The sequence below is a fragment of the Cyprinodon tularosa genome, unplaced genomic scaffold (genome assembly GCF_016077235.1).
Source record: "Cyprinodon tularosa strain WSP-4 unplaced genomic scaffold, ASM1607723v1 ctg191, whole genome shotgun sequence".
Classification (NCBI taxonomy): domain Eukaryota; kingdom Metazoa; phylum Chordata; class Actinopteri; order Cyprinodontiformes; family Cyprinodontidae; genus Cyprinodon; species Cyprinodon tularosa.
The window spans coordinates 580,867-594,357 of NW_024038682.1; the positions used below are offsets into that span (position 1 = coordinate 580,867).

The following is a 13,491-nucleotide window of genomic DNA, read 5'->3' on the forward strand; positions in this document are numbered from 1 at the left end:
CATAAAGAGATTACGGTTAGTGAAAGGCCATGCACAGGCAGGATTAAACCATCTGACCTAAGCAGACGGGGGGGGGGAACTAGAAGAACAAATTATATTAAAAAGACAAAAATTTGAGTTTGGACAGCAGCTTTGTTTTTTTTTTTCCCCTAAAATTGTGTAGACAATATGGAAAATATTTAACTTAATGATAGGCTAAATGGGAAAAGGGAATAGAAGGCTGGGTGGAAGGGGAGTGTCTCTGTCTGCAGATGCTGTCAGCTTGGATGCTGGACTTGCAAGGGAATGCTTTAGCAATTTCTGCTGGAGGAAAAGAGGTGATGCTACTGATCAACAGATGAAAAGGATTCTGAACACAGAATAAGCATTTTGTGTAAAAAAACAAAGATCGTCTGGAAAAGAGTGAACAACTGTAACCATGGCGTTGGCTTGTCTTGGTCTTGGCTGTGCCCCAGTACAGTCCAAAGGTACCGTCTATGACATCAGTGTGCATCCTGTAACCTTTTATCCTCTCGGCTCATTTTATTGTTTGGAATGTCACACATCTTTGAGTGTCAGATGCTGCTTTGCTGTTATGCTGCTATATGAGCAACAGGAAAATTTTCGTGTGATTTAAGATGTGCAAAATGTTAAATGCTTCAACCTTTGATGCATTGTGATTTTAGTTGCTTTAAAGGTTTTGTAAATCAAAGCATAGTTTCTGTCTAAAGGTTTCTGCCGGTGGTACATAGTGGACAAACTTTATACCTGTTGTTAAGGTTAAAAGAAAAAATCTATATATATCTATATATAGATATATATAGAGATATATCTCTATATACATCTATATATATAGATATATCTATATATAGAGATATATAGAGATATATCTCTATATATATAGATATATATATATAGATATATATGTATAAAAAGGTCAATGGATTCATCGTTTTTAAATACAAGTGCAGTGAAGTGCACTTTTAAACAGGACAATCCATAGATTTCACACCCTAGTTAAGATGTGTTCACAAATTTCAGGATGAAGTCTTGTTGGAGACTTCGGGACCCAAAAAGGCCTGAACAGTTGTTTGTTTTTTCTACATTCGTCAAAGTCTTCCTTCCTTAAATTATGACAAGAATAAACCTGGATCCTGGTTAAGTCGTGTTTTTCCACAGTTACAGTTATTAGAAACTTTTACATTTTTTGCTCTGACTTTAGATATGAGTAAGTTTAAGCAGCACAAATCTACCTTATTTAAATGTCATCATCTCCTGTCTTTAAGTAGTAATAAACTATTTTCTTTTTTCATGATGTATATACACTGGATGCAGAGGCCAGTTTCATTTTAAGTGTTCTAGTAAAGGTACCTAGACTAATAACTAAATAATCTATGACTTCCAAATACACCTTAATTTAAGTAATTTAACAGATTGTATCTGCCGGCCACTGACCCCTTTATTCAATGTAATATTATTTTCCACTGAAGTCAAATCCACACTGTGAGATGGTTTGGCAATGTTATTTTATTGCTTTTCATATGCCCCGCCTTAAATGAAAAAACATGTTTGGAGGAAAGGTTTTACAAAAACAATAAACAAACTTGTAAATAGAGATGCCATGCAGGGGACCAAGACACCTCGCCTGGTCAGCCAGGCCAAAAATGCCCCTAACAACCCCTTTCAGAAGCATAGACCAGTATCAGATATTGCAGGCTAACAAAGATCTCAACGACTCCCCATTTCTAATTGGTGGACCTTTTCTTTCGGCGCAATTAGCATGTTTCTAAGCCAAAAAAAGGGTTTGTATGTTCCACTCAATAAAGCTTGGAACTCAACGCTAATTCGGACATTTTGAATTGAAAAAGCTTCCTGGACAGGAAGCAAAACATCTTTAAACTTGGAAAACAAAGTCCCATGGACTTTTTTGGAATGACTATGACCTGGATGACCGAGAACCTTCACCAGCATACCTGGGCTCAGTGTATGGGTCGATACCGATCCGACTCAGCTCTGGTGTATATGAACCATATATCTTGCCATGTGGGTGAAGGCTTTAACCTTGACATAAAGATTGTTAAAAAAAGGTGACAAATTAACAGAGATACAGTATAGATGTACTTAATCATATTTATTAACAAATATGCAGCAAAAAGAAAGAAATTACAGTTCCATGTAAAGAGAACTGGATTGGATCTCTGATATCCGATATCAAAGTACCAATAGCCCATCCAGCTAACTGGTCAATATTGAAGCTGATATCCGATCCTTAGACTTAGACAAACTTTATTATCATAATGTGTACACAGTCTATACAAAACAAATGGTTCTAGATCTAGGTTCTAGATCGGTGCCTCTCTACTTGTAAACCCTTTATAAAATCTCCCATTTATCTTTTAATTTACAATATTTGGAGCAATTACTCAAGCTCTACCTTGTAGAATTTTGAATATGAATGTTATTGTTTTTGTCCTAAAATAAGTGGGTACAAAAGTGGAAAAACATAGTTTGTACCATCACTATCAGTTACAACTCCTTTCAGTTAATTTACTCCAGTATTATACAGTTATTCTCATGCTGTTGCACGATAAAGCAAGTCCCAAAATGCTGATTTGCATGTGCTGTTGTAGAAAACACATGTAAAACATGTGACGAATCAGTGAAGAACACTGAGTCACTAACATAATCTGAGATAAAAAGTAAATTACAAAGGGCACCCGTCGGTGTTTCTTGTATTCTACTATTTGAAACTTAATGAATTGTCTAATGACATTTTAAGGTGTAGATTTCTGGTCATGTTTATCACAATTAAAGAAAACTCCAATTAAGGAAAATCGAGCACAAAAGGTTTGCTTTGAAAAAATTCCAAATGCTAATTCCCCTACGTGTTTGGCTGAAGCCTAATACTGCAGGGTTTCCTTTGCAGGCAGCTACTGTTTCTTATACAGTTAGGGCCAGAAATATTTGGACAATAACACAATTTTTGCGGGTTGGGCTCTGCATGCCACTGCATTGGATTTGAAATCAAACCTCTACAACAGAATTCAAGTGCAGATTATAACGTTTAATTTAAAGGGTTGAACAAAAATATCTGATAGAAAATGTAGGAATTGTACACATTTCTTTACAAATAGTCTCACATTTTAGGAGCTCAAAAGTAATTGGACAAATAAATATAACCCAAACAAAATATTTTTTTTTTCAATATTTTGTGGCGAATCGTTTGGAGGCAATCACTGCCTTAAGTCTGGAACCCATAGACATCACCAAACACTGGGTTTCCTCCTTCTTAATGTTTTGCCAGGCCTTTACAGCCGCAGCCTTCAGGTCTTGCTTGTTTGTGGGTCTTTCCGTCTGAAGTTTGGATTTAAGCAAGTGAAATGCATGCTCAATTGGGTTCTCAAAGTGTGTGGCGCGACCCACTGGTGGGGAATTGAGACGTGACAGGTGGGGCGCGCCAAGTTCCGGTGTGTGTGTGTGTGTGTGTGACTATAAATGTAGAATATGTGAGAGCAAACTGTCCTTATAGCTGTATGTTGCCGCTTTTTAGACCAATCAAACCCACAAAGTAATCATTACTAGCCTACATGCAGTCTAATTAAAAGAACATTAGATATGAGAAAAATTTCACCTGGAACTGAAGTGCCAAAATAATGATTGACGTGACGTCGGCATATTATTTGTAACGGAATAAACTTTCGCGCCCCAGTGTTGCCAACTCAGCGACTTTGTTGCTATATTTTAGACCCCTCCAGCGACTCTTTTTAAAAAAAGCGACTAGCGACAAATCTAGCGACTTTTGGAGACTCTTACGTGAAAGCACGTATCGTTCCTTTTCTTGTCCTCCAGCGGCAGGTGCTGCCGTGGGGCGCCTCCCCCGTCCCAACCCCGTTCTCCCCCGCTATCGCAGGAGTCCCTCTCAGCGCTGCAGAGACACAGCATGTTTACCCTCAGCGTCCAGACTGCAAATAAAGCGCACATGCGCCGGGATTGACGGTGCAGGTTGATCATAAATAACTGAATTTGAAATATTTTATCTTAAATAAATAGGACCAGTTTATTGAAATGACGTCTGACTCCACCCTGAGGCTCAGGTTTAATGCTCAGACTAATAGTGAATTCTGGTTTGGAGTGGAGAGGGAGTTTCCACTCATTGGGCAGAGAGCTGTGTGCATTCTTCTTCCCTTTGCCACATCATATCTCTGTGAGATGGGCTTTTCAACTGTTGCTTTACTGAAAACAAAATACAGATCTCAGCTGAACATTGAGCATGACTTGAGAGTGGCAGTATCAAGCCTGCAACCCCGTTTTGAGAAACTGTGCAATGCAAAACAGGCTCATTGCAGCCACTAATGCAGGGATAAATAGACCTGTATTGCCAGATGGATTTCACTTCTTTTCTTTTATTAACTGATTGCAGAGTGGCACTTTAATTTTTTCTATCTTTGAGCTTGATACAAATTTTGACACAGCAGCATTTTTATTTTCTTTATTTTTGAGCTTGCTGTTATTTGATGTAGATAGTTTGTATTTAGATACTACTTGTTACTTCAATAAAATTGGAAAATTTTAAGATTGTTGCATATTTCATTAGCATTGTGTTGGGGCGATGGGGACAGGCGGGGCTTGAAAATTCCCCCTTGTCCAAAGTGGGGAATGACAGAAAAAGTTTGAGAACCACTGGGTTAAGATCTGGTGATTGACTTGGCCATTGCAGAATGTTCCACTTTTTTGCACTCATGAACTCCTGGCTAGCTTTGGCTGTATGCTTGGGGTCATTTTCCATCTGTACTGTGAAGCGCCGTCCGATCAACTTTGCAGCATTTGGCTGAATCTGGGCTGAAAGTATATCCCGGTACACTTCAGAATTAATCCAGCTACTCTTCTCTGCTGTTATGTGATCAATAAACAAAAGTGACCCAGTGCCATTGAAAGCCATGCATGCCCATGCCATCACGTTACCTCCACCATGTTTTGCAGAGGATGTGGGGTGCCTTGGATCATGTGCCGTTCCCTCTCTTCTCCAAACTTTTTTCTTCCCATCATTCTGGTACAGGTTGATCTTTGTCTCATCTGTCCATAGAATACTTTTCCAGAACTGGGCTGGCTTCTTGAGGTGTTTTTCGGCAAATTTAACTCTGGCCTGTCTATTTTTGGAATTGATGAATGGTTTGCATCTAGATGTGAATCCTTTGTATTTACTTTCATGGAGTCTTCTCTTTACTATTGACATAGAGACAGATACACCTACTTCCCTGAGAGTGTTCTGGACATCAGTTGATGTTGTGAACGGGTTCTTCTTCACCAAAGAAAGTATGCGGAGATCATCCACCACCGTTGCCTTCCGTGGATGCCCAGGCCTTTTTGAGTTCCCAAGCTCACCAGTGAATTCCTTTTTTCTCAAAATGTACCTGACTTTTGATTTTGCTACTCCAAGCATGTCTGCTATCTCTCTGATGGATTTTTTCTTTTTTTTTCAGCCTCAGGATGTTCTGCTTCACCTCAATTGAGAGTTCTTTTGACCGCATGTTGTCTGGTCACAGCAACAGCTTCCAAATGCAAAACCACACACCTGGAATCAACCCAGACCTTTTAACTACCTAATTGATTACAGGTTAACGAGGGAGACATCTTTTGAGTTAATTGTAGCCCTTAGAGTCCATTGTCCAATTACTTTTGGTCCCTTGAAAAAGAGGAGGCTATGCATTACAGAGCTATGATTCCTAAACCCTTTCTCCGATTTGGATGTGGAAACTCTTATATTGCAACTGGGAGTGTGCACTTTCAGCCCATATTATATATATAATTGTATTTCTGAACATGTTTTTGTAAAAAGCTAAAATAACAAAACTTGTGTCACTGTCCAAATATTTCTGGCCCTAACTGTATAATAGCTGACTGCTATGACAAGATTTTGCAGCTACTGCCATAGGGAGTATGCTGCCTGACCCAGATACACCCTAATACATTCTCCACTAATGACTTACATTCACTCATATCTGTACTAGAGAGTGGGGGGAGATCATATAGATGTGCCAGAAAGAGAAAATGCAGTGGTAAATCTGCTCTGATTACAGTTGCCATGGAGGATGTATTTTTTTAAAGTCTTTTTATAGTTTGATGGCACAACCCTTTTTATACTCTACAGTTTGTCTTCTAAATAAAACAAAGGACTTTAATTAACAGATTTTTTGTGAGCTGAGTCCTGTGCCATGATTTGATTTCGATGTCAAGGCTCTGGAAGCAAAATAACTCAATCTCCTTTTTACTCTTTCATTCAGTTTAAACTTTTTAGAACAAATAAAGCATCAGTGTTATAAGGATAGAATCCAAACTGGCATGAAAAAGGCATTTAAAAAATAGCACCATGCTAGTGAAAAATATAAACATGCTGCGAACAGTATACGTTACAAGATGATCAAGAAAAAGCTGACAAAAGCATACTATTGTTAGGGAAAGTTTTTTAAGGAAGATATGGCTGTTAAATTTGAAACGCTACTTACAGCTAACTCAATATTCAACCCATTACAATCATCGGTCCAAAAATCATTCTCAAACAATCTCCTGTTATCTGCCCCTTATGTTTTCCATAAAGAAGATTTTCCCCCTCAAAATCAAATAATTCTTAGTTATCATCAACTGTGTCAGTTTAACTTATATTATTTAAAGGGGTAGAAATGTGGAAATTTCCATATTTACATGACAATAAGATTTCAAATGGTGTGTTCTGTAGTTATTGATGTCAAACTCTCAAAGTTTGGATTAAGGCGACTTCTTTAAATGCTTAGATCAGAGAAACACATGTTCTGGAACTCTTAACCATTCTTATAAACCAAGCATTGGTTTACAGTAAGGGCCAAGTTATGCATCATTGCTGCTTTGAAGGTTTATGTAGGTGTTTTACTTTTAGCTTTGTTTCTTTCAGAAACATGTTGTTTATTTATTTATTTTTTTGCATTTTGAGAAACTAAACCCTTTATCAACAAGTTGTTTTTTTCTGTTCTCTAAATTAGGCTCTGTTCTGGAGAAGGTCAGCTGTTTATTACCGGTACCTGTGCTGGACACTTTTTCCCTGTCTGGGGTTATGATGTGGCTCAATGCCCACTCACTTGCAATGAAAAACAATTGACACAAATGTTTATAATAGCCTGAGATAAACATATAAAAGGCATTTAAAACTTCAACTACTGCTGTTTATTTATTTATTAGTTTATTTATTAAAAGACGCGAACATAATAATAAACCATTGCCTTTAAAGAATTCTTTGCTTTTTCAATCTTTGTGAGACAATAGCAAACGTAGGCAGGTTGTAGTTGTCATCATTACAACTTCTTGTATCAGTTTTGTTGAATCAGACAGAAGCTTTAGGAAATTTGTCAAATAAAATTTTGTTGCAGGTCAACATACTTAATTTTTTTGTTGATAGATTATTCACTAAACACATCCATCTACCCCTTTCTACCCTGATCACTGGTTTCTATACCCTGCACTAGTTTATTTATGTTCTTCTTTTATAGCTAAACTCAACTTCAGAAAAAGTTTTAACTTCAGTTTTTTTTATCGTTGTGACAGTTTATTTGCATTTTTTCTTTTATTTCTTGCTTAAAATAAATAAAATGTATTCACTCTTTCCATCACACTTTAAAACTGTAGCTCCAAATTACATTTCAAGGCAATACAAAAAAAAAAAAAAAAAAATGTTTTCAATTATAGCCCTATTATACTCACTTCCCAGTTTTTTCAATGTATATATATATATATATATATATATATATATATATATATATATATATATATATATATATATATCCATCCATCCATCCATTTTCTAGCACGCTCATCCCGAGTGGGATATAGCCATATTGTTTCAATATGGCTATATCCCATATATATATATATATATACTTAAAAAAAACATTATATATATATATATATATATATATATATATATATATATATATATATATATATATATATATATATATATATATATATATATATATATATATATATATATATATATATATATATATATATATATATATATATATATAATGTTTTTTTTAAGTCCCTGAATTTCTTTGTGTGCCTCTGCTGGAGCTCTGAGTATATCTTAATGATGACAGTGAAAGCTGCTGACACTGCATCCACAGACACAACGATGGGGGAAACAGTTGGAGAAAAAATAAGCAATAAGATGATAGGTACAAACTTAACAGCTTAATTCTGTGGTCACTTGTGTCTTTGACAAATATTAAGTGCAACACAGTTGCTGAAGTGCAGATCATACAGAGTTATGAATAAGCTTTACTGTTTTTGCCAATGTTTATAAGATTTATTCTTTGAATCTTTCTGTGACCTGCTTTTTAGCACCATGGTACTAGTTACAAAGAAACCTGTTAAATATTTAATAGACATATATAGTATCTTAGAACACCTAAATGAGTTCTTAATCCTTACTATTAGTGTAAAGTTGGAATTTAAAGCTATTTTTCCAAACTTCTGCTAAATCCACACCTTATATTTCAGGATAAAAAAAGCTACAAAGATAAAAAATCTTGAGCAACATTAAAACAAAAAAAAAAAAAGAATCTGCAACATAAAAATAAATTAATGTCTGGGAATATGTGCTTAATATTCTTTGAATCTTGCTAACAAATGAATGTGGAGAAGATGTCAAAGGAATCAACCATTTTTAGAGGCATGGTAAATTGTAAAAGAATTTTTAAAACTTGTTTTGATAAATTTATTCTAACAAATCTAAAATTAAACTTTAATTTTACCTGAATATGACAGTTTTGAAAAGGAAACAATATCTTCAAGCTACTATCTACTGCTTTACCTTGTTGTATTTATACCAAACTGAATGTAATGTTAAAGGAACATGACCCTCTTTAGGGCAGGAAGCTGTGTAACTGTTTATGTTTTGTAAATGAACCGCTCTAACCTTGTAGTTTCAATCAACCCAAAGCTGTTGATGTGAGCTCACTGATTTAATTGGCAGCAAATAAAAGCCTTGATGAGCAATGAAAGGTTGCTTGGCTACTGATTTGCAATGTGGCTTTCAAGGACACAATTACATGTTGAATTTCAGGTTAAAAGAGGGGAGACAGGACTCATAAATAAAGCCAGATGAGTTTTGAGAGAAGATAAGAGGGATAGATAATCACAGTCCATCTCTTCCTCCTCTTCCTACCATGGAGACTATTATGCATCTGCCTTTCAAGGTGGCTGAGGGGCTTTTGTTTTCTTATAATAATTTATTTTGGTAATAACCAAATGTGTGGGACAGAGAGGTTAATGGTCATATGGATGTTTGGGTGTTATGGGTGGATTTAGCTGCCACCTTCTGGTGCCAAATATTGCTGCAACCTTTATTTGGACCAAAAATAAATAAATACTGAAAAACAACATTATGTTGTATTATGTTCTAATTTAGAAGACTTGCATGTGTCTGTTATAATAAAGCACAGTTTTTCACAGGTAAAAGCGAATTACAAAGCGCTTATTTTGAGTCATTTTATTACACTTGGGCTATATAGGCACAATTGATTATTCCTTCATGATAAATGTTTGAAGATTTCTCTTCCATCTTATTTGCTTATAGGGTGAGTAGAGACAAGCCAATGACAGTAGCCTACATGAAAGTTTAAATTATAAAAAGTATAGAAAAGAGAAGATACATATACTGTTTCTAGGCAGAAGTTTCGGTTACTTCAGAGGAACAGTGACATTATAAGTCACTTCAGTATTTAATTTGCTTTTGATTGAGAAATGATCACTTTTGGAAATGTCTAATATTCAATATAATCATTTGGGGGAAGTGAAGGCATGTTCCACATCTCCAAAAAATCAGAAGTTAAGACGTCATATTCCAAATATCATTGTCTTAAATAGTGTTGCGCCAATGCCATTTTTTGGCCCCTAAACGATACCCGATACCTGGGTGTGCAGTATTGGCCGATACCGTACCGATACCTGATACCTGGCTGTGTAGTATTGGTCCATACCATACCGATACCCGCTACCTGGCTGTGCAGTATTGGCCGATACAATACCGATACCTGATACCATCTGTTTGAAATTGATGTGTGTGTGTGTATAGGCTATATGAAGAACTGCAAGCTACGTGTTTGGATGTAAAATAATTGCCATCATGGTTTGTCAAGCTGCTGCCTACCTTTGTGAAGCAGGAAAAGATTAAATACAAAGTGAATACAGTATAGCTTTTTATTGCCTACCTAGAATGGGTGACAATAGTTGATTAAACTTTTGGCTCTCAAAATAGTATTGGTGCCCTATTTGCTGGTACTTGCTGATACCGATACCACCATTTTAGTGCTAGATTGGGCCCCTGCCCGATACCGGTAATGGTGCAGTGGTCTTAAAGTAATAACCTAAAGCTTTGCCTTGTAGATGTAATTTGTTGAGTAGGTCAAAGGTTACTTTACAGTATTCAAAATAAGTTTTGAGTTATGTTTTCTGTGGGTGTTCACTCAATCTGCGCAATTGCAAATGTATTTGCAATATAACCGCAATAGAAATAAATACATTTTGTAATTGCAGAGGTGCTTTGGTCAACAGCCCCACAGAGGGGGGAAAAAAATTGCAGTGAGCTCTCAGATCAGTTCCCCATGGTAGAAGTAAGCCCTGTTCCATGCAATAGTAAAAGTGCACAATAATGGACTCTAAAAAGAGAGCAGTGGGTCCATAGAACCATAAAAGAATTTAGCCTTAATATGTAGATGCTTGTAAATAGAGAAGAGAAAAATCTAACAAAGATCTCAATTGCAGTTTTGGTTAAAAATAATTTATTTTGCTTCTGGGGGGTGCCATACAGCCCCTAGTGTTTACACAGTATCACTGTCAGAGTGGTTACATGGTTGGCTTTTTCTAGACACAGGAATGATCTATTTTCTCTGAAGATGACACTGATAGATCCTTTGAAACTCTCTCCTTTTATTTTTATTGTGAAAAGACAATTATATTTAAAAAATGTACATATAAAGGGCTTAATAATGGCTCATTATTACCTTATAAGGGCAAACATAATGTAATAGATGTTTAAGGCAAAAAAAATAAAGGGACATTTATTTCTTTAAATAAAAGATTCAGATGTTAAGGGATAAACCAATTAAAAAATAAAGAGAGAGAATAATTATAGATAATATTAAAATAATCTCAGGCATTATATCAGGTAATAAGAGGCCGTGATCTATTGTGTCAGTGTTCACCTTTAATGAGTCCTATCTGTGGTCTGTGCCCTTTTTTTCTCCGTTTAGCGGTGTCGAACCTGGATATAGAGAGTAAGCTGTCAGTGCACTATCAGGCCCCATGGCACCAGCAACACAATGTGTTTCACCCCCTTACCAGACCGCCGTGTTTGGAGGAGCTTCACAGAAATGCTCAGCTGAGTCTGAGAGCTCTGCATCAAGGTAAGAACACGACTGGTGCAAAGCAACGATATAGCTGGTGCTTTTTATCTACAGATGGTCGGTTTTCCTGTATGTCTTTGGATCCACAGAAGAACAACAACATCAGCTTTCCTCAAGCCGGGAGAGAAACAGGGTGACCATCTCCATCTCCGTGGCCCCACCCATGCCTACGTTTCCCTCACCGCACAGCATCCGCCGGCAACAGAGAAGTCGGCTTGCACAAGCGGTCAGAATTTTACATTGAACAAATAGAACCTAGTAGAGGCCTTTGGTATTTATTACATTCATAGGCAAGGATTTTACAGACATCCCAACCTGGAAGTTTTTATCTCAGTATAAGTTGTTTCTTTTGATGTAAAGCAGATTTACATCGGATGTTATTTGAGAGGCTTTCCTTGACAAGCAGGTCCCATTGTAGTTATATATGAATTTGGTCTCAGTTTTATGTTAAAGGCATAATGGAGGATTTTCACAAATTTTTTGGAAAGACCTGCCTTCACCATTTTAAAAAGATTAAACGCCTATTAAATGTATGCGAGAGCATGCACAAGCCCATTTCTCTTCATGCAGGCTCTGTTCAAAAGTTGCTGTTTGCTCATGCAAACTTATTTTCCCTAAAGAAGATATGCAATTTTTTCACTATGTCAGACTCACCACCATAAGTGAAAATGGAGACAAGCACATAAGACGGCCTTCCATAAACATATCACCAGAATGATTGACAATTAGAAGGACCACTTATTAAATGATCCACCCGGAAAAAGAACATCCTCCACTATACCCTTAATCAATAATTTTCATAAACACAATCTAATCCAGAGTCTTAACCAACCACCTCCAGTAAATTTAATAAAACTTAAAATACAATTGGTACAATTAAGATGATTTTTCAAAATCAGTTAATAAAAAAAACAATCTAATAATATCCTGCCCTTAGTGTTGTGTTAACCAATTTCTCTGTATAAGCGAGGATGTGATAACAGCTGCGAGTACAAACTCCCTTTTGACAAACAGAAACAGACCAGTTTAAAGGACTAAGAGACATGAAGGCTAAATGCAAAAGCAGCGAGCTATATGTATTTTCCATAATATAAAAATAGTATATAGAATATAAAGAGCAGTAGTTTTATATATGGACAACCAGCTAAACCCGGAATCATTGGGTTGGAGTACTTTTATAGGAAAGGAAAACTAAGAAAATACAGAAAGCAGTTAGCAGCTGCTTTATATCTTTCACAGAACACAGAAATAACTGGCCTCTGGATACCTTCAACACAAAAGGGAAAAAAAAACCTAGAGAAAAAAACAATGTTAGTCAGTGCAAATTTTAATTTTAAATGTTGAGTCATTGAGTCATCATATGTTTTGGTCATTTATTTTTTTGGGGCAATATATGAGTCAAGAAAATATACATTATTTAGCTTATATTTTAAAATACAAACAATTAAATACAAAGTCTTTCTCGTTGTAAATTTGTATCAAATTCAGATAAAAATAATTAGAATTTCATTTTCCAAACTGAAATAAATAAGAATAAGACAAGAGCACTAAATTTGAAAGGGTCTTGGTACTGCTTTAGTCCAGAGTAACATGGCAAAACAAGGTCTATATATCACTAGTGGAGGTGCTAGAGGATTTTTAGCATTACACCTTCTGACAACTATTGCTGTGCATTTTGATTCCCAAAAACTATGATGTCCTTGATCATATTCACTGCTTTAATGACATAATATAATACCTGTTTTAATCAAATTGACCCTTGTTTCTAATGTTGCTTTACAGCAAGAGAGAGCAGAGAGGGAACGAGAACTGGAGTATCAACCACGAAAGGTTTGTGTTTTTACATAAAGTATGTACCAGCTTTTTCTTTTTTTAATACAAAATATGTTATTTTCCCTTCCAATCCAGTGAGCATTTTTGGTAAAGAAGCAAAATTTGACCACTAGGTGCACTCCAACTCCAACAATTAGCCCACATGCCACAATCGTAGCTTTACACTGAAACAAATCAACATAGCAACACAAATCTAACAGGACTGTTTCACCAATAGAAACAAACATTGGGCTTCATGCTGTCT

General features: G+C 36.0%; 1 protein-coding gene across 4 annotated transcripts in view; it reads left to right on the forward strand.

The window, feature by feature from the left end:
• The window catches only part of nhsb (Nance-Horan syndrome b (congenital cataracts and dental anomalies)), a 78,002-nt gene that overhangs the window by 56,475 nt on the left and 8,036 nt on the right, over positions 1–13,491 (forward strand). For 3 of the 4 annotated variants that reach the window (XM_038283244.1, XM_038283245.1, XM_038283246.1), the window contains exons 2-4: positions 11,262–11,414; positions 11,504–11,640; positions 13,197–13,244. In XM_038283244.1, the coding sequence (XP_038139172.1) occupies positions 11,262–11,414; positions 11,504–11,640; positions 13,197–13,244 (338 nt within the window). Of the gene's footprint in view, positions 1–298; positions 468–11,261; positions 11,415–11,503; positions 11,641–13,196; positions 13,245–13,491 lie in introns of those variants that run through there. The other variant, XM_038283247.1, reaches the window with a different exon arrangement.